The sequence below is a fragment of the Anser brachyrhynchus genome (genome assembly GCF_964034855.1).
Source record: "Anser brachyrhynchus genome assembly, chromosome: 5".
In the NCBI taxonomy this organism is placed as follows: domain Eukaryota; kingdom Metazoa; phylum Chordata; class Aves; order Anseriformes; family Anatidae; genus Anser; species Anser brachyrhynchus.
The window spans coordinates 20,219,319-20,245,191 of NC_137699.1; the positions used below are offsets into that span (position 1 = coordinate 20,219,319).

The 25,873-nt window shown below is 44.6% G+C and overlaps 1 protein-coding gene across 15 annotated transcripts in view; it reads right to left on the bottom strand.

Annotated features, from left to right (window-relative positions):
* Nucleotides 1-1,138: 1,138 nt before the first annotated feature.
* Nucleotides 1,139-25,873, bottom strand: part of LRRC56 (leucine rich repeat containing 56) — an 81,997-nt gene continuing 57,262 nt past the window's right edge. For all 15 annotated transcript variants that reach the window (XM_080592609.1, XM_080592607.1, XM_080592605.1 and 12 more), the window contains 9 exons: nt 17,324-17,420; nt 16,745-16,942; nt 12,688-12,865; nt 10,368-10,568; nt 9,302-9,366; nt 7,862-7,992; nt 6,914-7,092; nt 4,062-4,443; nt 1,139-3,299 (listed from right to left, as the gene is read on the bottom strand). In XM_080592609.1, the coding sequence (XP_080448735.1) occupies nt 3,107-3,299; nt 4,062-4,443; nt 6,914-7,092; nt 7,862-7,992; nt 9,302-9,366; nt 10,368-10,568; nt 12,688-12,865; nt 16,745-16,942; nt 17,324-17,420 (1,624 nt within the window). In that variant the 3' untranslated portion in view covers nt 1,139-3,106. The remainder of the gene's footprint in view (nt 3,300-4,061; nt 4,444-6,913; nt 7,093-7,861; nt 7,993-9,301; nt 9,367-10,367; nt 10,569-12,687; nt 12,866-16,744; nt 16,943-17,323; nt 17,421-25,873) is intronic.

Genomic DNA, 25,873 nt, shown 5'->3' on the forward strand with positions numbered 1-25,873 from the left:
TTATAAACAGAGACTAAAGCACAAACCATCTCAGTAGCCATACCCCCGAAGATGTCTCCTGGACTCTCTCCTCCTTGGCAGCCAGGCAATGTATCTCCTCTCCAATTTGTTCCAAGCACGAAGCAGCCCATGCCCTGCTAAGGCAGCAGCAGCAGCGCTTTGGGGCCAAATCCTTCTTCCCTTGGCCCCAAGCAGCGCAGCTGCCCCTGCACCCTTAGCAAACCCCCCAGCTGCTCCTTGTCCCGGAGCACGGCGGCTTCTGGCAGAGCAGAGCAACTGTAATAAAGGCATCAGAGGGAGGAAAAAGGCACAGGGGAGCAGGGCTGCTTCGCCCCCACTAAGCGGGAAGTGCTTTGGGGAAATAAACAGACCCACCAGGAGCACACGCTGAAGAGGCTTCGTTTCTGGCAGAAAGCTCTTCCCTGCGGTGCTGATTTATTAATAGGTGGTGGTGGGGAGCAGATCTCACCCCTCTCTTCTGCTCGTACACTAAATATCAGTTTGGCAGCCAGCAGCAGAAGCCATTAATGCAGCAATGCTTAAAGGCATCGGCAGCTCCTGGGCCATCACGGGAGCAGAGGGATGGATGCTGACATCCAAAACTGGTCACAGCCAGCTGGAGGCAAGGACTCGTTCCTTAAGTGACTTTGTCCATATTTAAGGAACCAATGCAGAAGAAACAGCGACAGAAGAACCTGTGATGAAACCCCACATACACGTCCCTTTTGGACCAGAAGAACCCCCACGTATCCCAGGGCCCTAGCTCCTGGCATTGCTGCTGTCTGCTGCAGGACAGTCCTGCCAGAGCACACTTTGTACCTGCTACAAGGTGCCACAGCGCTCATGCCAACCTCTTCACTCCTCTGGCCTTCATGTCACCTTTGGACACAAGTAAAACCACACAGTGGCACTCAGAAAACACAAGAACACTTGATCTAAACACAGTTCAAGTACGCGTCTCGTATAGCCAGCCTGCAGTGCCACACGCACCCGAGGAGTTACTCCATCACGAGCTGGTGCAGGGATCGAGGTCAGGTCGATCTGGACAGGCAGCAGGACAAGGGATTAGGGGTCTCCACGACAGATAAATGATGACACAGAATGCAGATGTAGTGAGGACTGCTCTGATGACGCCCATACACATTTTTTCCCTCTAACCATTAACCAGCTCATGGTAATTTAGCAATGCAAGGACAAAAAATCATTTTTTTCCTCATCGTTTTTCCAAGCCCTCTCCTGCGCCCCAGTGAAGCTCCTTGCCCAACACCTGCACAGAGCCGAGCTGCGTTTGCGGAGAGCAGAGCTCACAAGCACTTTTGGGAGTACTTTCCAAATGCGTACCCAGAGTTTTACATCTGCAGATGCACACAGGCAGACCAGTCTAGCCACCCCGTTTTCCAAGCACAAAAACACACTTGTGCTTTTTTCAGCCCCTTTGAAACCAAAGATGCAAACTGAGGAGGAGGCTCAGAATATGTGGAGAACATGGCCCTGCCCCTCACCCCTGCTACAGAGAAGGGGCGAATTGTTACCCGCACCAACTGCCAGAGAGGGCTGCGGACTTCAATCAGGCTGGGAGGGTGCAGAGCACTTTGGAAAACTATGCTGCCACTTTCTTCTTTCTTTTCAAGGTCAGATGTTTCTGGTCACGGCCAGTGACACTGGCAAAGACTCAATTTTAGTAGCCAGTTTAATGACACAGGCACCGTTGTTGGGCAACATCTGGCTGGAAGTCCTGCCTGCATCCATAGTATTTCACAGAATGACATGCCACGGAGTTTTTAATGCTTTTTGGTGGATAATTCCCTCTAGTGCCCACCAAAACTGGGCAAACTAGTGTCCAGCCGCGGACTATTTTGTAAGAAAAAGTGGTGCAACTAGCACCATGACAAGCTGAAGGTTTGGGGCCTTCTCTGCTGTTCCATTCCTTTACTTTAAGCTGACCGGTAGAAAGAAGACATAAAACAATTAATTAACTCATCATGTAATTACTGTTTTATCAAGTGATTAAAAATATATATCTAACATGGTAATTTAGACTATAAAAAACGTGATGATGTTTGGTTTCAGACTGCAACATCAATAAAGTTGCATGCCACAGACATTTGGATCAGCATTTCAGTCTGCAGCCACTAAAACAGCTGTTTTGAATCTCACCCAAATATAAAGTAAATGCCCTATTGAAAAACAAGAGATCATTTCCTTACTTGCCTGCTTCATCTTTGCTGCTGCATTATTTAAAATTACTCGGTCATATGAAATCGGAAAGGCTGTTTGACCTAAAGAACTGGAGGTGAGACACCTGAGTGCACACACAGAGGAGGCCCTGACACGGCACAGCCTGCTCGCAGAGGTCAGCACCGCTTATGAAAATTCTGGTATGCAATATCTACCCACAGCAAACGAGAGAAGTCCTTCCAGGCAGCTGTGGAGCAAATAAACATATTAACAGAGTAACGAGTCACTTCTTCAGCATTTGGTTCCGTAGCAATGCAAGGAGACCGAATGGGCTAAGCTCTGAAACCACTCGGCCTTCTTGGGCTCTTCCTGTCCTGGGGATGTGGGCATCGCATCTCTCCCCTGCAACACGCTCAGGTCAAGGATTCCTCTCGAACCCTTGGCTTTGTCCCTAAATACTGAGGGCAACAGGGCTGCTTCTAAGCCAGGCTGGCGTGTGTGATAGGAAATGCCCTATGTCCCTCACCTCCTCCAGCCCACTCCGGAAACTGCAGTCTCTAAGCCCTGTCTGGTTTAGTGTCACTGCCTCACTCACCGAGCAGGGCATGATGCAGAAGAGAGGAAATATGTTAAGCCTTGTTCTGTTTTAGTGCATGAACTCTGCAAAAATAACCATGTTTTCTGTAATAAGAGGTTGATTAGCTCTTATGTTGATCAGCAGGTGCTCTTTAAAGAAAGCACTTCTGGACCAGCTGTAGCCTTAATTGAGGCAAATCATAGCATTTGTTTAAACTGCTCTACTTGCACTGCTCTGATTTTAGCTTGCAGAAACAGCTGAAAGACAGCATCGATCCTTCAAGTGTAAGGACTGCACGCAGTGATTGAAGATCGTGCTCTGTAAATGGCTCCAACACACCCAGGCTATCTTCTAGGACTGGGGATTCTTGCTCTGAGACGTTGTTGAGACAGCAGGTCTGTCTGGCAACTTCTGCAGCGTGGCCCTAGCAGTCGGGGGCCAAACTGCATTTGCTGGTCCAAACCTCTCTGAGGCTTTTGTAGCTGAGTGAAGAACTGGCAGGTGATGGTTGATCATGCCAGGGGGACTCCTGTCCATGACAGGCCTGAGAAAAAGAGAGAAAATCACCACAGTGAAATTGCACTCCAGGGCTGGATATCTGCATTCTCCCCATAGGCTCTGAAGTCTCCCACTCTGAAAACTGAACCGAAAGCTGCCAGGCCCAGAATCCACACAAGGCACTGCAGCTTTGCACTCAAGGCACGTGCTCTGTGTGCGTACTCTGTTGTAATAGCTATGTTAACTTAAAAATCAAGGTGTCATAACTCTTCGGGTTTATTTCTCTGAAGAAGCAATATGATGTTAATCTTACAGTACGAGGGTCAAGAAATAGCCATGTTTTGGTGCACGTGACACTTATCTAATACCTACTTTATTTTTCAAAGTGCTTTCTAGCATGAATTGATGTAAATCTCAAGGGGAAAAAAATCACAGTGGAACGTTAGGAACTCACTCTGGGATTTATCCAGGGAGTCTTGAACAAGTACCACTAAAAAGCTCGGCTACAGACATAGATAACAGCCCTGCACTGCGAACATGGGAGTCGAGCAGAAAGGACGCAGGAAAATTCTGGGACGTTTTTCAAGAAAATACGAAACTCAAGTGCTCAAGCTATAAGTAGCATGAGAAAATGTTTCATTTAGCTTTAGAAGGATGAAGATAAATGCCAGCACAAATAAAAGGAGTTCTTTTTACAGAACAGGCAGGGGACTCCAGAGACAGCACAGAATTCTGCTTCTTCCTGCTGTGAAGCCCCTTCTATTTTCACTAGACATCCTGCAGGCAGAGCTGCCAGCAGCATGCATACCTGATGCTTGTTGATCCAACAGCTGCTGGTCCTGAAATAGGTCTCTGCCTGCCAGTGCTCCCATCAGGCTGGTGCTCTCCTCGAGATCTGAAGGGTGAAGGCTCATGTGCCGCTGGCGCGCTGTGCAGGCTCAGGAGAGCAAGTTCATTGCCCAGAGGCTGGGCTGAAGTTTCTTTCCTAGCCCTTGACTGGCACTGCTGTGTCCACTGCCTGTCCTCCTCTTGGCTGGGCACTTTTAGACACCTTACCCTGTGGTTCCTCGTTTTCCAGCGTCTTGCTGCAACACCCCTTAGAGAGGCAGGCGAAGGGCTTTTCGGCGGAGATGGAATTAGACAACGGCTCAGGCTGGAGGACGCTGTGCCTTCCTGAGTACGTGATGAATCTGAAACATGGCAGGGAAATGCAGCAATTTACCAGCTCGTCTTACTCCTAAATGACTGACCCAGTGAATGAAAGGGTTTGAGGAACACTGTACGATGGAGCTGGCTGGGCACAAGTGTCCGAGGGCGCACAGTGATGAATGCTGAATTGCTTCCTCTGACAGCCAGGGTCTGGGTTCCTTGGCAGCCTCCCTGCCAGCATGGTGCCAAGCACTGAACTGCTCGTGAGCCGTGCACACCTCAAGAGGGACAGGCTGGCTTACGACGAGATCACCCATCCTCCTGCCCAAAGGCACAAGCAGCCATACCTGTATCATTCCTGGCCAGTGTTTGCCCTGACCTGTTCTAAACTCCTGAGGACCCCCTCCAGCTCTCTGAAATTCAAGGCACAAGAGCAATTACCAATGAGTGAAACCACTTTTGTATCAGACGCAGAGGTATAAGAATAAGGTTTTGTGATTAGCCTGAAAATTAGGGAAGGTGCCTGACTGTTAGGGAAAACACTTCACTACATGCAGGACCAGCAGGTGCACTGTTCAGATTTTAGCCCATCTAATCCTCAGGTGCAATACACAGAAGAAAAATCATATTGGTGATGTATGAAGGGAACGTGCAGGCATATATGCCTAAAACCATTCTGTACATAGCAGGGATCCAATTGCTCTTGTCTATTAAAAGAACCAACTGTACCTAATTACCCGATGTGCAGAGTCTGAGGCAGGAACACAATCTAAAGAATGTGCCACCAAAACCCAGGAACAGAAAATTCATCTTTATAACTTCTGACTGACACTTATTTTACTGTTTAGGTAACCATATAAATCTGATATAAATTTTTCACCGAACAGTTTCCGTCACACTGTATGATTTTAAAATGCCTGAATTTGATGGTGTTTTTTGTTTGTTTTTAAGTAAAGACATTCTGAAAGACCAGTATGCCTGACTCAAGAGCCTGAAATAACACTCAAAGACTTCCAAAGCGTGCAGATTATATAGATCTGATGCTGCATACACTTTTAAATAGGACTGGTTTTGCTCAGATGACTTGTCCTTTCCTGGTCAGGATTATTTCCAGCAAGAAGCTCCACTGTCAGAAAAATCACATTGGGTAGGGGACACTTCTGAAGTTAAGTGCTGAGACATTTAAATACCTCTCCAAACCTTGAAATAAGTCGCAGAGGTCAAGTGTGTTTTTAACTGCCTTGCTGAACAGTCAGTCAGCTGCTAATCTTGTATCATGTATTTACTCTGCAAAACATACACTTCTATAAATGCTTGTGATTATCATGTATGAACCTTGGTTTTTATGGCCAGTTGCTTGTGATCTGGGTCACCCCCCCACTCCCAGGTGATACTAGTTTTCAAACCACTCAGTCTCATAACCAAATCCCGACAGATCTCAACACCCACATCTAAGCCCATCCATTCACTTTTACAATCCTAAGGGATATGACACGAGCACACAGAGGTACTTTGGGCATTGTCTATTAAATCTAAAAAGATGATGAGGTCACAATAAATCATACTCAACCTGAAGAAATCTTATTAAACCTAAAGAGATCACGAGATCATAGTTGAAGACTTTTGTGGTCACTGGACAAGAGGCCATTCATTTTAATTTTTCCAAACTGCTCTTGCTCGTGTTAAGGAGATATGGTTTACCTTACATTTTATACAGAGAGCCTTTGAATAATTTAATTATTTTGCTAATTATGATGCTTACATTTTTTCCAAAACTATTATATTTTTCCAAATTTTTAATTGACCCATTTTGCTCTTGTAAGAAATGTAAACCCCAAACTCATTGAAGCAAAAATGTGATTATTAACAATAGAAATAGATTTAAGTCATACTTTTGCAATCTCCTCTACCTGATATGTATTTGGAATAACCATTATTAATGTTTCTAATAGCCTTAAATACAATATTCAACAATCCTGCTTTCATCCATCTAACTGCAATTCCAGAGAGGTCTTTGGCTTTCTTCCTGAGTAAAAGAGCACATTTCATTTTTAATCTCTTGCCTGAACATCTTCCCAGAATTCCCAGCCGCCTGGTTGAACCTTAATCATCAGCTCAGCCACGATTTGCATCGGTGCCAACTGGGGTAAAACACAGCTCATTTGGAACAACGGTATTTTATACTAACCTGAGACTGCCACAAATCAACTACACAAGGTAAAAGACAAAGGCATGTCCTTCCTCTAGACTGGATGCTAAGCTGGTGGAAGACCAAGTTTATTTCCCTTAATTCCACAGATCTGTGCTGAAATATACCAACTGATGGGCAGTCACCAAGTCCTGCTTAGACAATGGAATGGCTTACTCAGGGTCTGGCTCTACAATTGGGTTTCCAAATTGCCGCTCTACAGCACAGATGCCAAACCTCAGAAAACACTGCAGGTACTAATAAATCTACCCACAAACGGTTAGCAGCACTTGTCGCTACACAATGCCAACCCTTCCCAATACCTGAAGACGACTGAGAGACACAGGAGTGGCAGGAAGAATCATCGAGGTCCTCATCAGAAGCCTCCCTCAACTCTTCCTCACTGCTGTCAGCCAGGCTGCAGGCTTCATCCTCTTCCTCATCGCTAACAGTTATCTTCACTGCTCGGTCAGCCTTGTCTTGCTGACCTGTTTGCGGGCACCTGGACAACATTGAGTAAGTATTACACATCTAGTTAGCCTTTGAGTTGAGAATATGCAGCAAGCCAAGTGCAGCTTCGTGTAACCACACAAACACTGAGACTGTGGATTTAGTCACCCACAGTGATTGGCCACTTACCTGGAGATCTGGAAAATCAGTCTAAATGGATCAGACATCTAAGCTGCCTATGACTGAAGTTAACCTGAAGCATCCTGAAGTTAACCAAGTGAAATGAGGCAGACTTGAAGTACTATGATGTGAATTAAGTTCAGAGAAACAAAGCCATCTTTATTTCTAAAACAACTATCGTCTGTCTATGTGACGGGGGAATCTCAGTGTGGTGTCATTTTCCTTTCAGCCTTCCATTTGGTCAGGTTGGTGTGACACTTTCGAAAATCCTCATGCACTTTTATTTTTTTCACTGTCTGAATGCAAACACTGACAGGACCAAGAATATCTTACTTGTTATGAAAAGTCATTCCTTGTACTCTCTAAGCAAGCAAGCCCACCCTATACGTGCTGATCTTCAGCCTGCTCTAGAGAGAGGACAGAACCTCCCCAAGGTTTCTTTTCCCTTTCTCCATCCCATAAACGTTCCAGGAGGGGGGACCACCATAAGGATTTACGTCCCTGCCGGCAGGGATGGGAAGGCAGAAGTTGAAGGGCTATCCCATGAAACTGCCACCAGGTGGCCAAAGAGCTTATTTTATTTTACAGCAGAAAGTGAATCCCTGTTCTATTGCATAACAAGAATTCTCCCACACTCTCACCGCTTATGCTGTTCTCTCCATACTCTCAGTTCAGAAAAGACATCTTTCTGGCTCAGATCTTCTCCTCCTACAGAGACGTAAGGGTTTTCCATCTTCAGACTGCACAGTTTCAAGGGGTTCACTGCAGGTGGCTGAAAAATGACAGAAGTAGTCTTGATAAACTCAGAAACTTTCTCCAGCTCAGTTTCTAGACTTTGTATTTTGGAAGGCATCTGTATGCTATTCCTCCGGAGTGTTGAGATCACCCCTCACCTCTTCTATTTTAAGAAGCCTCATGCCTGCCCTGTACACTGGTATAGTTCTAGGAGCTCAGCAGGAGGAACCCAGGGTGGCAGGAACAAAAAGGTTTGATTTATATCCCTCTGGCAGATTGTTCTCCTGTAAACAAGTGTAAGCCTGCAGCATCTATGCCAATGAGCATATTAAGACCAGTACTGCAGATACTGCATCATTCAGCGTACGGCTGCAGTCTCCTTTCACATCCCAGCTTACAACACACAGTAATTCAATCAAATGTTCACTTTTGCTTCAGGAAAGCTTCCAGTGTTTGGGCAGTGGCAGCAGAGAGAAAAGGGAGGGCTGCATTTTTTCCAGCGGCTCTTTAACATCTGTTGTCAGCATTAAGAGAAGCTGCAGACAGAGCAGGGATGCAGGTGTTCTGTACATGCCGTTTCCCTGATTTAGCACAGTCTGTTTGAACTTATGCACATGTGTCCGTGCTGTACTGAACCTCAGGGACCATAAAAGCTAATCATGGTGAGCCAGACTGCCCACCCTTAATCCCATGGGTGTTCTCTCACTAAGTTACTGGCTCACGGACACGAACAGGCTGACCTGCAGGGCCACAGCACTACCCCATGGCTGAGAACAACAAACTTGGGCTTGGTATTTATTTAGTCAACAGCAGCAACCTTGTAGGCCTGACTATCTACACCAACATCAAACTGCTGAGAAATCTTTTGCTAAACAGCTGTTGTAGAAACACCACCAAAATTCACAACTCTGCCCTGTGCTTTGACCAGCCGGGATGATACAAATGACTTTTGTCTACTAATTGCCCTATTCTTTATTTGGGGGCTCACGGCACATATGTGAGGGAGCACAGACTGGGGATGCATCCAGACCAAATACTTGTTGAAAACAAATTAATGAAGTCTGAACTCCATGGCTAAAGTGTTCCCGTGTGCTTTCACAGCTCTTTACCATCCCACCTCAGCAGGGACTAGCACATGTGCAGAGGCTTTGTAACATCAGGGCAAAAGATTCTACACCCTCTTCAAGTACAATTGCCTTTTTTGCGAGGGGAGTTGAGGGGAGCAGGTATTGGAGGCTGGACTACAGATGACAGTGAGCCACCAGAAATCACAGTTGAAACTCAGTTTATCACAGAATTTATGTGGGTGACCTGGCAGGAATGTGAAGTGTACAAGAAAAACATACACCTAGCTTTTGCCTCCTTGCACGAAGGGCCTTGATGGGGTTCCCACATATAACTTGGCTGAGTCCTAAGAAAAAAAGGAAAAAAAAATTATTTTACTCCAGTGTTTAGCAAAATGTGCTGTCTTTGAAACCAGTCAGCATCATTTCCTATATACAGGGGAGATGTAAGAATTTATGGTGTAGGTTCACAGTGTCAGCTTACATGGCCTGACGCTGATGCTAAGAGGCAGTTTCTCTGTTTCATTCTGCTCCTGCCTTGCCTCCTTCACTGTGGTGGTGCAAACACTGGTGTGGTCACATGGGAAGTAAGATCAGGAAACAGAGCCGGATTAAAACAGAGTATGCATTTTTTTGTTTTGCTGGTTTATTTTTCAGCTGGATCTTGAGCAGGATCAGGTTCCCCATGTGGCTATGCAGAGACTCTTTTCTTTATCTAGCCTGTGGATCAGGTATGTGAAGTCAAGGAACTGACTCCTCACACTAACCCAACCCTGGAAACCCAAAAGAAAGGGGTGATTGTTGGCAGTGACCCTGCCACACTGAGAGCCTGCAGTACACACACTGCACCTTTCAGCATGTAATCCACCAGGGAGCTAATGTGCATCACCATGCCTTTCTAGAGGACTACACTGCATGGACCACATCACAATGATTGAACAAGATGTGCCCAGATTTATTCACAGAAGCTATATTTAAAGTGAGCCCCAGCAAGGCTGATAGGTCATTTACAGGACTGAGCAGGACGGCTTTTGTAAAGGTGTGAGAGCAGAGCGTTTAATGAAAGGGAACTTCAGCAAGGGTGCACCACTGCAGCACGTGGTTGTCAAGAAAGACATGATGTATGGGAAGGGGGAAGCCCAGATAACCTGCACCTTCTGCAGCAGGGGAAAATAAAGGAAAGCCCACGCTAGAGTAGGTAAGTGCCATGGAAGAAAACACGCGCTGAACCTGATGTAGCAGTTGCATGGGTGGGTGTTATTCAAAGCACCCAAGCTTTCATCAGCAATAACAACATTCACAAGGAGGTGGAGGTGTGGGAAAGAACAGGATTAAAAAAATATATTACCATATGTCAAATCACTGGAGTCATCTTCTGGAAACAGATCATCAGCAACCATTGGATCTGGAAGAAGAGAGCCACCGTACAACAGGGGGGCATTGCTACTTCTTCCTGCATTTGCAGACCACCGAGCACTTCCAGGGCTGGAAGCTGGGGGAGGCCTTGGGCTGGATCCAGACTGCTTTGCCACGGCCCCAAGACATGGACCTAAGGGAGAGGTTTCAGCAGTGTAAGCAGGCTTTAAGCTACACCATCGCTGCACGCTGCCAATGCGGTGACTGCTGCTCCACGCTTGGAGCTGTAAGGGACAGAAAAGTTTGTCATTGCAACTACAAGAAACACACCGCCACTGGACAAAGCCTGGAGGAGGCAGAGGGCATCCTGGTACAGCACACGGTCCTTTACAGTTGTTCTCTGCAAACAGCAGGACTTGGAGCTCCCCAGCTAAGCCGAAGTCCATCCTCTTCCTGCTCCCGGGCACCAGTGACGGGCTGGTGGCTGAGGAAGGGGTCAGGAACAGCTCCGTGCCCGTTGTCAGCCAACAACTGCCCCACGTGTGAACCTGAAGGTGCCCAGGGCTCTGTTACTGCCCCTGCCTGCACACCTAGGGCAGGAATAAGCTGCCCCTCTTTGCTGCCCAACGCACCCCTGGGCCAAGGGAACGACTACAGGCTTGCCACAGGTACAGTCCAAGCCCCCAGCCTTGAAATGCTTTCCTTAATGCACAGACACCATGCAGGTGGTGACAGCCACCTTCCCAGGGCTGTTAGTCAACCAGGGCAAACCACGTACCATGACTTATGGAAATCTGGGAACTGCAGTGACAGATTTTTCCAGTATTGTCTCAGAGACAGACACTTCTCCAGCACAGAAAGAAAGGTGGTAATTTAGTTTCATAATGGTACAGGACGGGATGAATTACACAACAGCTAGTGAAGGTGGATACAGCTGTGAACTCCTACCTGCCCAACGGCTTGCTGTCCTGGGAGCAGAGTACAGCTGCACCAGCAGCGTGTGCAGCCACCAATTTATAGGAGAACAAATTTCATTTCAGTGCCTAGATGAATAGCTTGCTCTTTAGAATGTCGAGCATCTACCAGCTCCACAGCGGAGCAATCAGCACTGTAATAATATGGCCATTTCATTACGAGCTCAGTGTTAGAGGCCTTCCAAATACCTCGTTGTTCATACAAAACCATGAAGCACACAGCACATGCAAAGTACCTGAGTCAACGTTGCTATAGGAAAGAAGAAAATATGGGGATGCTTGAACCTGACCATGTGAACTCATCAGTAGTTTATAGCCGAAGGCAAAAATTAAGTCTGGCTACACTAGAAAACAATATGAATTCAAAATTTTGTGCTCGTTCCCTACTGTTTCTCTCAGTCTACTTTGTTAACTAGTTTTCTGAACCATAGCTGATGCTGCCAAAGCAGGATCACTGAGGGATCAAATTTTAATGGATTTTTTCACTACCATAACTACTACTACATCTAATGATTTGGACCTACAGGGATTAAATAAATGACAAACATATGTACTTATTCCAAAACAAACTAAATTTTTAATGGAGTACAGTTGGCAGGCATACCTCAGCCGTGGGGGCTGGGAAGCTAACTGCATTGCCCACACTAATGGGAAGCAACAGGAGCAGTTATAGGAAATACTTTGTAATATTTAATGGAATGTGGTAAAGTGCATGCAGCACGATATGTAAAAGCACAGACATTTGAACTATAACCGAGGCTACAGGCAAAGGGACAAGAGATTTATTTTCAAACCATTTACTCTGTTCTAATGAATGTAATGGACTTAATCACAGAGGCAAAGAGAATGAAATAGATGTATTACAAGACCACACAATCGCAGTTGCTAGGATGTTGCTACCATTAAGGCGTGGTGACCAAATTGCCTTTCCTATTATTAAATTGGAGTAGGAAATCCTGCTACATCCACACGACATGGGATTGACTGCTACCATGGAAAGGGCTGAGAACAGCTGTTGTTGAAACATTTTCCAAGCTTTGCTTCTTCTGATCATGCAGAATGAATGCTAAGCACAGACTCCCAGCTACTGCTGGATTCACTTGATGCTTTACAAGTCGTTTGCATTTCTCTGATCTTAGTGGTCAGCTTTGGACAGCTTTCATTTAAATCTGCACCATGCTGAATCCCAGCTTCCCTACCTCCCAAGTGAAGAAGACAAAGTCCTTTGTCCCTTCTCTATAATTAAGCCTTGGCACTGAAGAGGCCAGCTTGCTCTTCATCTTTCTTTTTCACACATCATAACCTGAAAAATGAACCTTGATAGGAAGTCTGACGTACCTAACCATGAAATGTCTCTGGCTAAACCAGCTTCCTTGATGGATTCCTTGATGATTAGCCAGTCCTCATTCATCTTCTTGGAAGGAGGGATAGCAGTCTGGCTTGCTGGTATTTCATCCAAATACTCCAGGTGGGGAATGAGCTTTTTCACTTCAGCTCTGTAATTATAACCTGGTTCCTGGAGAAATTGAGAAAGCGGTCACTTGAACAGTTCTGACTGTCCTTCAGAAGCATGGCAGTGTTCATTACTACTGTATAACTTGAAATACTTCTGTGAAGTAAACCTACTTGCCTTATTCAACAAAAATAAATATCAGGAGTCCCATTTCACTGTGCTTTCTCCTCACATAATTTCTAATCAAATTGATCGTGAACACGTTCTGAGCGCAAACACATTCCTCCTGCCCAAAGGCCTCTCTGCTCTTTATGTGCTGACGACTTTGGTCTTTATCTTTGTTACATTACACGTATGCTACAAAAATGAAGGCAGCCACTGACGGGAAAGCCTGGGCATCCTCAGCATTTGTCCAGTCTCTTTGCCTGGCTTTGTGATTCTCTGGTTGCTGCATCAACAGTGAGATTACAGCAAGACTGAAAACAGGTTATGAGTGCAGCTACGCTTGCTGATGGATAAAGGCACAGTGCAGTGAATGAACTGTGCTGACTTTCTGGGGCAGTCTTCAGGGTACCCATACATGATTTTATACATTATTAGAAGAGATGACTTACTTCCTACCATACTTTCTGCTGCAAGAGGTTGCATGCCAATAGCAGGTGCACAAAAGGCTAAAATGAACTGCTTTGGGGTTGCTCTTCAGTGTGCTGGAAGAACAACATGGTCACCCCCAATGCACGTGGGCTCACTGTGACATCCAATGGGGAAAGCGCAGATGCAGCTCCCTTCTGCATGTGACACTGAATAAAGTTATTCACGAACATGTGACAATGCCTGGGACCCGTAGGCAACAAGATCAATCAAGAACAGCGACAATTGTGCTCAGGGCACACAGTGAACTGGGCTGCTCTGGTGGATGCCAGCAGTGGAAAGGCATCTCCACGTGGCACTTTCTTCTTTGGGAAAACTTAGCAATACCTCAGTGCAGACTGGGTCATGATGCTTTGCAATGGAAATACTGCAATGGAAAATCGTCTCAGATTACAAATGGCAACAATGATGGTGATCTCATACATTTCCTTCTACTCGAATTAGTATAAAGCAAGAGTGCATTGCTAGTGGCAGAATATGAATGGGTGGCTTCCCTGAAAGTGATCAGCTACCTATAAAGCAATTGCTTGATCCAGACAAATGTTATGCTTTTCAGGACATTACGAGCAATATTAGAGAACTCCAGAAAGCTAAGTCCCCATTCAACACGGAGCTGCTACGAACAGAAATCTTTCAGTGGTAGCTGGGTGGCTGTACACTCCCTCCCTCCCTCCCAAAATGCAGCACCAAGGCTGGCAGAGGGAAGTCACCAAATAAAGCGTGTAATTGTCGTTAAGAGGCAGACACTGAACTCCTCTCACTGAGCCTTTAATCTTAATTTAGAAAATGAGTCAACCAATCGCCATGTTACCACGTACCACATGTACTCTGAACAGAGCCTGGGCTAGAGCCAATTTATAGCCATGTCCTGTTTGAGAGCAGCATCATGTTACGCTCATGGTACATTACTGCAACAGAGGCTGCAAAATTTATCATCAGGTTGTTGCTTTTGGTTTAGATAACAGAGGAAGATGAGCTCATCTGAAAATCAAATTACAGAGAGCGAACAGGCAGTCTGAAGAAAGAGCAGTAAATCTAGCTGGACCATTCTGTACATGAGAAGTAAATAAATAGGAGAGCTTTTACAGAGCTGTAGCAAGAGCCACGCTACAACCAGGAGATTGAGGAATGAAAACTGGCCATCTAGGGCACACCAAAGCAAGTCTGTATCTACTCTTTTCTATATTTAGGTGACTTTTTTATACCCTGAAGAAATGCAAACAGCATCAGATGAAACCAAGAAAGTGACAATGCCCAACAAGATACGCTAGGCAGCCGAGAACAGAGCCAGCTTTGTAACCACCCTAGAGCAGAGGAGCTTCTCAACATGTGGGAGACCACAGTTAACTTACACTCTGCAAAACGTACTATTGTGCAGAGTCTCTCATCAAATTCTGGCTGGCATTTGAATGCAACAGATTGCATAGAAGTAGAGGCAACCATTTAGCACAGGTTAATACAATAAGGCACACCAGGACGTAACGCTCCTCTTTGAGCTCCTGTTACATGACAACATGCTGCAGCAGCTCACAGACTGATTTCCTCAGCTAAACAAATCACAGGCAATATGACATTACTCCGTTATCCTTCAGGACTTGAGATGCCAAGTGAAAACCATGTCCTCCAAAGCTACCACTTTTGTTGAATATGAATGACAGGGCAGTAGAAACAAAAAGTAGAAAGAAGACTTTCTGTGCTCATAGAATATATCACCTCGTTTTCATGGTAGGAAGCTATAAGGAAATGTAAGAAGTTACACTGTATTTTTCTCAGGGGGACTGAAAATGAAAACAGCAAGCTTTGCCCATCGTGCTTCCTTACTGTAGGGATATTTGTTTTTTCTCTCATGATTACGTCTTCATTATGGGAGAAATGTTAATGGAGAAATCATTGTGGATATAAACTACAAGTGTGGTCTCTGAAGTATACTCCTACCAGTTGAAAACAGAAAAGCAAGCATATACTATTTTGGATTCCAGAGATGAAAATTATGATAACTAAAGCCCTACCTTCTGCTGCTTCTTTTATTGAGGAATGTGATGAAGCCAATAATTCTACCTAAAAACACTAACAACTCATGAATCTAAAAAAATGTGGAGATTTAAAATATGCACCTATCTACTACGTGATTGAGTTTTAGCGATAGCACCTCAGTTTTCAAGACTAAGTCCAGGACAAGTCTTGGACACCAAACCCCTCCTTTTTTCCAAATTAATGGTATGGAAACAATCCCTTTGAAACGCACAGGGAAGATATGGAACATGGTATGTTGGAGTCAAAGCCCCAGCTCGTGCTCTGCTTTCTTACCCCCTGCATTATCAGCTCTTTATGGTGCCTCTATGGGATGTGCCATCCCTAGTGAATGCTGTGCATTACATACCCATGTGTGCATGCATGTGCCCGTGACCTTCCAAAAAATCTGGATGAGAGTATATAGCGTGTCGGCTACAAACCATCCTCTGGTATGTATTCAACCTTATGTGACCAAAATGAAGAACAGTCTCTTTTGACCAACTTTCGCAAATTCTGATTTTCCTCCAGTTACCTTCAGAGTAAATGCCAAGATGCTTCGTTTTATACCCTAAGAATGCTATTTTTTCGAAGCAGGGAAAGTGAGAGAGATTAATAAAGCTTTGAGACTGTTCATGTAGAACTAGATCTTCCTTACTTTTTTTGGGGATTACCCTGAAACCCAAAGCAGATCATGTATTACTTGTTTTCATCTCCGTGACACAAATAATCTCATGCCTTTACCAAAATACCTCTGCAGAACTGATTTTATCATTTCAATATGCAAGAGGTGAATTGCTATATTTTGTATCTTCAGGTTTTATAAGAGTCTTTTTGATAATTTCATTTTAACCTTTTAGGGAAAAGGACAGCAAGCAATTCCTACAATATAGCTTTTCCCAGTTATTTCAACATCAACTTCAACTTTTGAGCAGGGTGGTCCTGAAGAACTTGCTGTTGGACAGATCCTCCAAAAGAAATGCAGAAGTCTACGGAGAGACACCTAATTAAGACATTATAATTGGCACATCCCCTAAGAAAAACATCAGCTAATCTTTAACCTGTTGTAAAACCCCTACAGGCTAGAACGGACCCCTACAGTTTGGGTCCACACCCTCCCTGCTCTTCCTTTAAGACTCCTGTTTGCACTGCAAGCTGTGAGAAAAGGAGTTTATCAGCTAAATGATAAACAGCAGGAGTTTGAAAATTGTTCTTATTTTTTTTGACACTGGCTGGGCCTCAGCAAAAAATTAACAAAATATGTACAAACCGTGTTCTCACCTCTGCAGATTCCATGTTTGGCTTCAGACAAATAAGGTTGCCCTCCACCGTCAGGCTCCTCAGTTTGCAACAAAGTCCCAAATACTGCATCTGGTTGATGTCCTCAATATTGTTCCCTTCCAGGTCCAAAACCTCAAGGTGATCCAACAAGCTCAGCTGGCTCAGGTCTGAGATGTTGTTATACGCTATGTAGAGCTCCTGAGCAGAAGTAAACAGAATATAATAAACCCCAGACTTGCACAAGTAACTCTCAAGATTTGCAAAATATTTGAAATACTACATGGCATAGAATTAAATTAGTGTAGAAGTGAACATTTTTCAAGTGTGGCTCTTGCCACCTAAGACTAATATGGAAGTGAACACTACGCTGCATTGGGAATTTTAAGGGTCCGAATGCTACACCTGAAGTAAAAAAATACTGTAGCATCTTTTAAATCACCACATGCAATTCAAGGCATATATTCAAAGTCCTTTAGAAAAACAAAGGGCGAGAAGAGAACAAAGACTGCAACTAAAGAGAAAAGAATCAACTGAAGATAGTTATCAGATCATCATTTGGCAGGACACATCCATACTTACTTTTAGAGAGCTGCAGGAGGAGATCCCGTCTAAATCCGAGAGCCCACAACGAGCCATCCACAGCACATGGAGATGGGACAACGTGGTTCCAAGATCCCTTAAGAAGGAAACAATTCAGGCTCTATTTGAATGGACAAAGGAACTCAAGACTTGCTTTCTGTTTCCGAAGACTAGGCCGCTGCTTCTTTCTTCAAAACATGTCATTTACAAGAAATCACATTAAAAACTCACTTTTGAAGGTGGAGAATACAACTGTAATTCAAACCTTTCTCCCACAGACATTTTTGTTCTTGTATGCCAACGAGTCAGTCCAGTTCAGTTTGACTCAAAGTCTTCCAAGAGCTAATTCTTTCATTAAGTGAGGTTTGTTTATGCTGGCACCATTTACTCCACGCTTATAACCCAAATTAATATATCTGATCTGACTGCACAGTCATCTCACTCCGTACTTTCATGGAGTTACCTTTCTTGTGTTTGGCAGTTGAAAGGAATAGCACTCTTACCAGATAAGGTTATTTTTCAATCCGCAGAAAATTCTAGTTTGCTACATCCTTGAAGAATTTGCAGAAGATAAAACAGTATGGTCACAGGGGCTCTTCTCATCTTGGAAAACACCTAACAGTTCCCTTATTCATATCTCATCACTACGGGCTGTAGGGAAAAACAACAGCTTTGCCCAGCCCTCAGAGAGCCTCTTGCAGCTTCGATGCAGCTTTGCAGCAAGAAAGACCAGAGCAAACTGCATGCTTCAGGGATATTGCACAGGCAGTCAGCCCAAGAGGTCAGGAAGGAGTGCTTTTGCAAGTAGGGATAGAGGTATTATTGTCTGTGGTTTTTGTCCCCCGTCTGAACACTTAAAGCAGGCTGTGACAGGAGAAAGGAGACTGCAGAAGGCAAAATAAAGCATGGCTGCACAAAAAATCATCCCCAGATGCCTGTCTCAGGCACTTCATAAATACAGGGTTGAAAAAGAGCTTCCAGGATGAAATAGACAGGTCTGGGGGATTTTCACCCCTCTGCCTTATGTGGCATGGTTTGTCCACTGGCATTATTCAGATTTAACTCGCTTCGTCCCCTCCCTACCTGCCGCAGGGACCCCAGACACTGGTGGTGCCTCTGATCATCTCCTCCCTGGCTGCTGCAGGTTTAAGTAAGCACAACCTGGATATATTGTATCACATCTTTAAGTATACTTCTATAGCCTTTGAAGTACAGACAGGGCTGCGGAGCTAATGGTCAAAACAAAGCAAGTAAGAAAAATCTCAGCCATACAACATCTCTCTGTCCAAGGCTGCTCCTTGTTTACAGTAGAAATCCCTCAAGTGACCTAAAATAAAACTCCGCTGCTGCATTTTGTGCATCTAGGCAGCTTGCCCGTACACAGGGCATCGCTACCTAGTACTGGGATACAAGGATTATGTGAACCACACACAGAAACTTCCTTTGCACATAAAATAACACAGTTCCTTCTGCAAACTTACTCTGCCAGCGTCATCAGCCACCTTGTCCCTTACCTATCAGGGCAACTGGGAATATTCGCCGTTTGCATCACTGTGGCTGTGACCAAATAAGCCCCTAAAAAGAGGGAAGTTGGTCACATTTCTTTCCAAGTACTCTTTCAGGCTTGCCTGTCCTAAAGGACCATAGCATCCCCGTATGTCCTCATGTCTCAAGACCTTGTAAAAAGATTTGCCAGAGACTATTTACACTACATATTTTATAAACAAAACACTGGTCCTAAAGCTTCCTTAAGGAACAGATGCCTCTCAAAGCAATGGTTACAGAAATTTATTATTTGATTTGTAAGCCGTGTGCCTATAATAAGAAAGAAATTAAATTAAAAAACCAGAACCTACCATCAACCAAGGCCAAGACATCAATAAACTCAAATATGGCAGTTACAAGTAATGTGAAGGAAGTGCATTGCTCATTTCATGACCCACTTAAAGCACTGATCAGTTTTTCAATTTTCAGGATCATTTTGGTACAGAATTGTCTTTTCTGTAAAGCACCGCTCATGAGTACATGAAAATGGTCATTCTCATCTTCAGGTTGTTGAAACAACCCTAACCTCATTATTTTGCACACGGTATAGTAAGGAATGACAGGGATTTTATTTGTCTTGTACTTCTCACGTAAAGGCGTTTTGCTACAAAAGGAGTTTTTGTTAATATGCTTGTTATTAACATTTTTTCTGTTAATACACAGGATGCTAAACCAAAGCAATTTATTAATTCCCACGCAGTTTTTACACAAGGCCCTGAAAAGAAACAGCTATCAGTTCTACTGCTAAACCCTTGATCTCTTAATACATTTTGAAGAAGCAGTCCCCTGCTCCTACTCAGAAGTCCAATGGTCCCAGAGTTAAATCATATTTTCCCATGTGCAAATGGGACAGCTACGGTTTCCAATTCCATTGCTAGCTACAGATAAATCAAGTGCACATGAACGTGAGCAGTCCCTGTTCATGCCGCCTGCAAAGTCACGCGCAGCACTGGTTTCACTATGAATTATTAGCTAATGCATCTTCAAGCATTCTCCAACGGCAGATACAACCAGAAAAATATGGTAATTAAAATTATTTCTAAAGCACACATGGCTCACTCTTTACAATTCGTGCTGCAAGGTGTAGAGCCTCACATCAGTTCCTGTTCATTGACAGGTTACAGCTCTGACTCTCCTAGAGCTAACTTGGGTGCAAATCAGGAGTAGCATGTTTGAGGTTATACTGATCAAACCTGCCCAGACAGAAGAATTAAGGGATATATTTCATGTCTTGGATACCTGGACAAGGCAGAACTCCTGCATGTTGCAAAGCAACTCAGTATTTGATAAGAGGGTTATTAAAAGTGACTGTGTACCCCCAAGTGACCGTGTGTCCGTCCCCAGGTGACCGTGTGTCCCTCCTTCCCTGCTGCCCGTGGCAGAGAGCAGAACTGAGCTTTCTCTCTGCCTAGCCCAGACTGCAAACCTCATGCTGCAAGTTAAAGCCAGGAACAAACTTCTCCTTGCTGACTCGGGGGTTGTGTTAGCCGCTGACGTTTTGGTTCACACGGCCAAATTTTGGCCCTGCAGATCTTTGCTGCTGCACCCGTAACGAGTGATCTTCGGTCAGAGGTGCTACTGCAGCAAAGCACACCTGCAAATGTTTTAAACTAACAAAAGACTCATTTGGAAGCTGTGTCAATCACACTGCTTTATCAGAAAAAACTCCCTCATTGATTACCCCACAGATAACTCCCCCCCCGGAGCGTGGCTGCTGTAAGGCTGCAAAGCTAAACAGCAGCATAAGTAGAAGCAAACTGCTTTTTAATGAGGAATAGAGTTAGCAGGAATGTGCACTGCAAGTGCAAACTGAGCACTTTTTACCAGGGTAGTCAAAGAGAAAACCTACCACAATTATACTCGTCGTGAAGATCGCACAAGAAGAAAAGTCACTGACTGGCACTGAACTTAATGAGACACACCGGAGACAAGAAGCGACCCGTGTTACGTACGGTACAGATGTACAGAAACTGACAGCACCTGCTCCAAAAATAGAGATTAGCAGGAAGAAGATGAAATGCTGTAGAAAGCTTGTGGCAGCAGGTTGTAAAACAGCACAGGACTGCCCTGGTGATGTGCAAGGCACAAAGAGCACATAAGAGGAACCGGAGGGCGCTACCGAGGAAACGCAGCTCCCATTAATACATTCAACAGGTCGCTCAATTCCAAGAGGCGAGCGTCCTATCCGGAGTGATGTGGAAGCTGCTAGCTTTACAGAAAGGGCAAGGAATTAATAGGCAAAGCAGCTATAAATCCTGCTCGCTTCTGCAATGGTTCACGCGGGGCACTGAAGCGGGGAGGCAGAGCACGGGGTGGGAATGTGTACGTCATATCTCTGGTTGTGATAAACAGAGGGTTACAGTCTCTGAGGTCACCAAGGCAGTGTCCTCCAGAGTAATTACTCCGCACACAACTACGCATTTGCCTACAGAACGTGCATTGAGTACCAAATCAGACTTTTAATACCTAAAAGTGCCAAGAAATCAACAAAAACTCCCCTATTTTCATCTTGAATCCACAAACTTATAATTATTATTTTTTCATTAAAATGAATAACCAGAAGGGTTTGAAACTGAAGCTCCAACTATCTCCAGATACTGCTGCTGGGGAGGGAACTCATCAAACAGCTCTGGGTTTCTGTGAGGGTCTTGGCAACACCCTCCCCACTTGTGTGCGGCCATGGGATTTTTTTCCCATGAAATGTGATGCTCCCATCCTGTCATCACTCCCCCAAACAGGGGGGAGAGCGCAGGGGCAAGGAACAGTTTGGCTTACAACACCTAATAACAGTTTGGGAAATAAGAACATGTTCTTCCATTAATCCAGCACTCTTGTTCTTTAGGGATTGACTCGTTTGAGCCAAAATTCTGCTGGATGGAGAGCAGACCTTGAGAGCCAAATCCTGTTCTTGGTTTCACCATAATAAATCTTGAGTAGTTCCACTGAGCTCAGGCTACCCAGTGAACACTTGACAGCACCACCCCGAACAGAACCCAGTCCTGCACAGCCGTCAGCTTCAAGACCATCATTTCTTTTGGAAACTGTTTTATAACCGTTCACCTATAAATAAAGCACTAAACCCACTGAACTTGCAAGCAATATCTTAAAACACACACATCTGTTGAATCAATCTGGAGTAGCAATACATCTAAAATTGTGATCAAGGCTGATATTATTTATTTTTAAAGGTCACTCAGAAAATGAACATGCTGGTGTTCCGAGAGAGTTTCAAAGAGTGACTGAACTACTGTCTTACAAAACAAAGAAAAAAAAAATCTCTACAGAGATCAAGCTGAATTTATCAAACCGAATAGTGATAACAGCGATCCAGCCCATATGTCAGTACACAATGGTTTTGTTGTACTGATAATTCTGACATCAGAAGCAAAAAACTTTTAAAGCCTGGCTGTTCTTTAAATCAGTAACATATGTTCTAATAGGGAGCTTACATAATAGTTTCATTGTACTCTCAAATAGCTGTAAAGTACTCGAAATTGTAAAACTGATTGCACGCATGTGTTGCTCTTACTTGATCGAATCCATGGCAGCCCCCAGCCCTGCAAGCAGTGCTAAGACCGTGTCCCCCTCGTGTCCCTGCAGCCCAACAACCTTCACCTGAATGCAAAGACCTGACTGCAGAGATTAGCTCTGCAGGACTGCAGCCTTGCTTTTGCATTTACTTTTCCAAATTCAAGTAGCAATGTGCTGACACCCTTGGCTCAGATGTCCTCTGTCTTGCAGCTCGCTGCGCTCAGGTTGCCATTAGCACCTTGTGCTCCCTCGCACAAGGTGCACGGCAAGGGAGCACAGCCTGTTCTTCCTGCCAGGAGCGTGCTTTTGGGCTGAAATGCCAGGGAAATGTAACACCTAATCCTGTGGCCTCGTTCTTCCTTCTGAACTGTAGAGCTTTTTCTCAGTAAGTGTTCCTAACCATGTCAAGACATGCTGTCAGAGACTTCAAAAGCTAAGCAAAAAAAATACTTGGCCATGCAATTCTCAATTCATAACCTCAGACACAGAGAAAGGAAGGTGTGTTTTAGTCACCAAGGCTGAAAAGAAAGCCTGCATCTACCAGTGGTCTTTTTAAATGACAACCATGCCATGAAGTTCTGTTTTCGTGACTTTTTTTCATGAGTATTTTCACACAAATATTTCCCTGTGAATGAAAAGCTCCTGTTGCCCAGGGACTTTGCAGGAGGGTGGGTGTCTCTGTTATCACACTTTTGGGAGACAACCTTCAAAGGAATGAAAAGCTGTTTTCCACATGGCCTGCAGTGCTGATGGCACTGGCAGCATTTCTCCCAAGGAAAAGATTTAACTGTTTTAATTCAAGGAATTTTTGTTTTTTTTTTAATTTCAGGTTGGGAAGGGGGGGTGAAGGTACGGCATAACACTTCTAACCTGTGGATCTCTGCCTCACACTTCACAGAAAGCAAAACTGATCTCAAGGGAGGAAATGCAACTCCCTTGGCACTGCACAAGTGATAAAACAGGGACAGCACTCAGGTTTTTATGCTTTGTCCAGCCCAGTACAGTCAGCAACTCTGCTTTCTCAGCTTCGTGGTTGCTCCAAACCGAGACCCAGCTGCCACGGCTTTCACGGGCTTGCTAAAGCACATTGTAATCACCAAGGGGCTGCATGCTTTTGGCCAGCAATTTTCTCTAAAGCAGAAGCCTGAAAACAATGACAGAAGAGTAGCTGGCCCCAGGAGCCAAAGATACTAACCGGTCACAGCCTGACAGCTGGCCAGACAAGCGGGCAGAGACCACGCGAGTGCCTGTGCTGGTAGCCTTCCCTGACGGAGTACTTGAGCTCTTCCCCGGACACATCTGTGCCACAAAATGAGAGACACCTCGTGCTCCCAGGGACAAGCCTTTGTTCCACTAACACCAGTGCCAAACCTGCCAGGATCCCCCGCAGTGCCGTCTTCCAAGAGTGATGCCCTGAGCGCACTCCCAGGTGAAAACGGAGTCTGGAGACAGGAGGCGACAACAGCAGAAGATCCCAGCCCCTCTGAGCCACATCTCCAGGCTGTTCCTCTCCTCCTGCTTAAGACACTTTCAGATATTGTTTCTTCTTGTTGAACTCACTGTGGCAACTGCAATATTAAACTTGTGAGCACTTCATCTTCCATGGCAGATTATACCTCCTTTAAACCCTGTTGAGACCAAAGGACGGAGGTCTTGGAAAACGGAACGGAGCACCAATACACATGGTTCTGGAACGACTTTCTACTGGGCTTAGGCCCAGGTGTTTACTTCTGTTAAATTTAATATGCAGGGCAAAGTGAACTGTAGCTTCAGTTTCAAATGCTTTCGTTTTTAGCTGCTGTCATAAAACCCAGAGCAGAATAACGGGCTTGATCAAAGCTGACATACCTGGAGTCACAAAGAGCGGTCCTCCGAACCCATCACTATACACCATGCACGGGAAGGATAACAAAATTGTGTTAATTGCCTTTTGATCACTAAAATCTCTTGTCAGCTTAGTTACCTCGTTGCGTTTTAGCAGGTAGTGCATGGGTAACAATGAACTATCAGTTGCTTTATCTCAGCTCCCACAACGGAGAAGAAGTAGGGGGTTGCCACGCTGATTATATGGGCCAAGACCTGCCCTTGACCTTCCTTTCTGACGTGAAGCTGTGCCACAGATATGCTGTAGAAACCCAACACACAGCACTACGTGTTACTGGGTACACTGCACGCCCCACAAGAGCAAGTGAATTTTCAAATAAAGTCCAGACAGGCAGTAAATAAAACTGTCACACCCCCGTATCAATTGTCCCTCAGTCTAGCCCCAGTGCTACTGCCATTTCCTACAGCTTTGGCAGTCCTCCACTCTCATTGTTGAAAGTTTACACACACAAAAATAAAGGATAACGAAACTGCGGTTAAAGAATGAGTTATTTACGTTGCAGGAATGAATCCCACAGCACTTGAAGTTTCCTGCATGGATACCTCCGCAGTCTCCCGCACATCGCGGGCCTGTTTCACGGTACGTTCCAGGTCTGAGCTCTGGCAGCAAACGGCAGATATATTGCGACTTTGATTTAACGTGGATCTCATCTTTCAAAATCAAGGCTTGAAGCTTTAAATGCTGCAGGTTAAGCAGAAGGCATATTTCGTAAAAGATCCAAATCAGCTGATAGATTCACTGCTGTTAAAAATCTTCTTTGTTAAAACAAAGCAAAATAAAAAGAACGAGAAAAACAACAAAAAAAACTTCTTCTGAGTATCATAAAAGCTGAAATTCTAGATTATCTGACCACACAGAACTATAGAATTAGACCACCTGTGAGCTCCTATTCATCTTGTGTCGTGGCAGTAGTTAAAGAGTTTTCACCAGAAGAAAAAAACATTTGAGATACTGCAGAAATGGACTGATACGAAAATCCAGAGAGAAGATGTAATTTAAAATTATTTAATTTGAATATACTGGAATGCAGGTTCTTGAGACTATTTAGATCTGGCATGCTTGTACTGCACCAATGACTTTCTGCCACAGCTGACATTTCTTCTTTGTACCATTTTCCCCTTTTCTTTTTTATCTGCTCATATATTCAAGAAGAAGAGAAAAAACACAGAAGCTGGCAAGGAACGGATATGGTTACAGCTTGGGTCTGTGAATGACTGACAAATGCCAGTTGACCTCCTCCAAATTTCTTCTCTCCTAGCCTCTAGTATAGCTGCACTCTTCACTCCGGATTTGTCGTGATAGACTCTCCTACATATGTCCTGAGTCAAGGCTTTTTCCTTCAATGATAACTCCAAGGGAGAATTCCTATGCTTGTGTTGGCCTCCAGATGTCTTACAGCAAGCAAAGGAGATTCAGAAGAGAAGCTTGGGGGATTTCAGAGTTCACCAAACTGGCTGCTGAGGCAGATGAGACTTTATCAGATTTCCTTTCTGAGGATGTTACTACAAGACAGAAGCACAACACCTTATTTCACAGAACCCGATCAATAATTTGCTGCAGGTGTTTTCTGTGTGTGCAGCAAATGCATC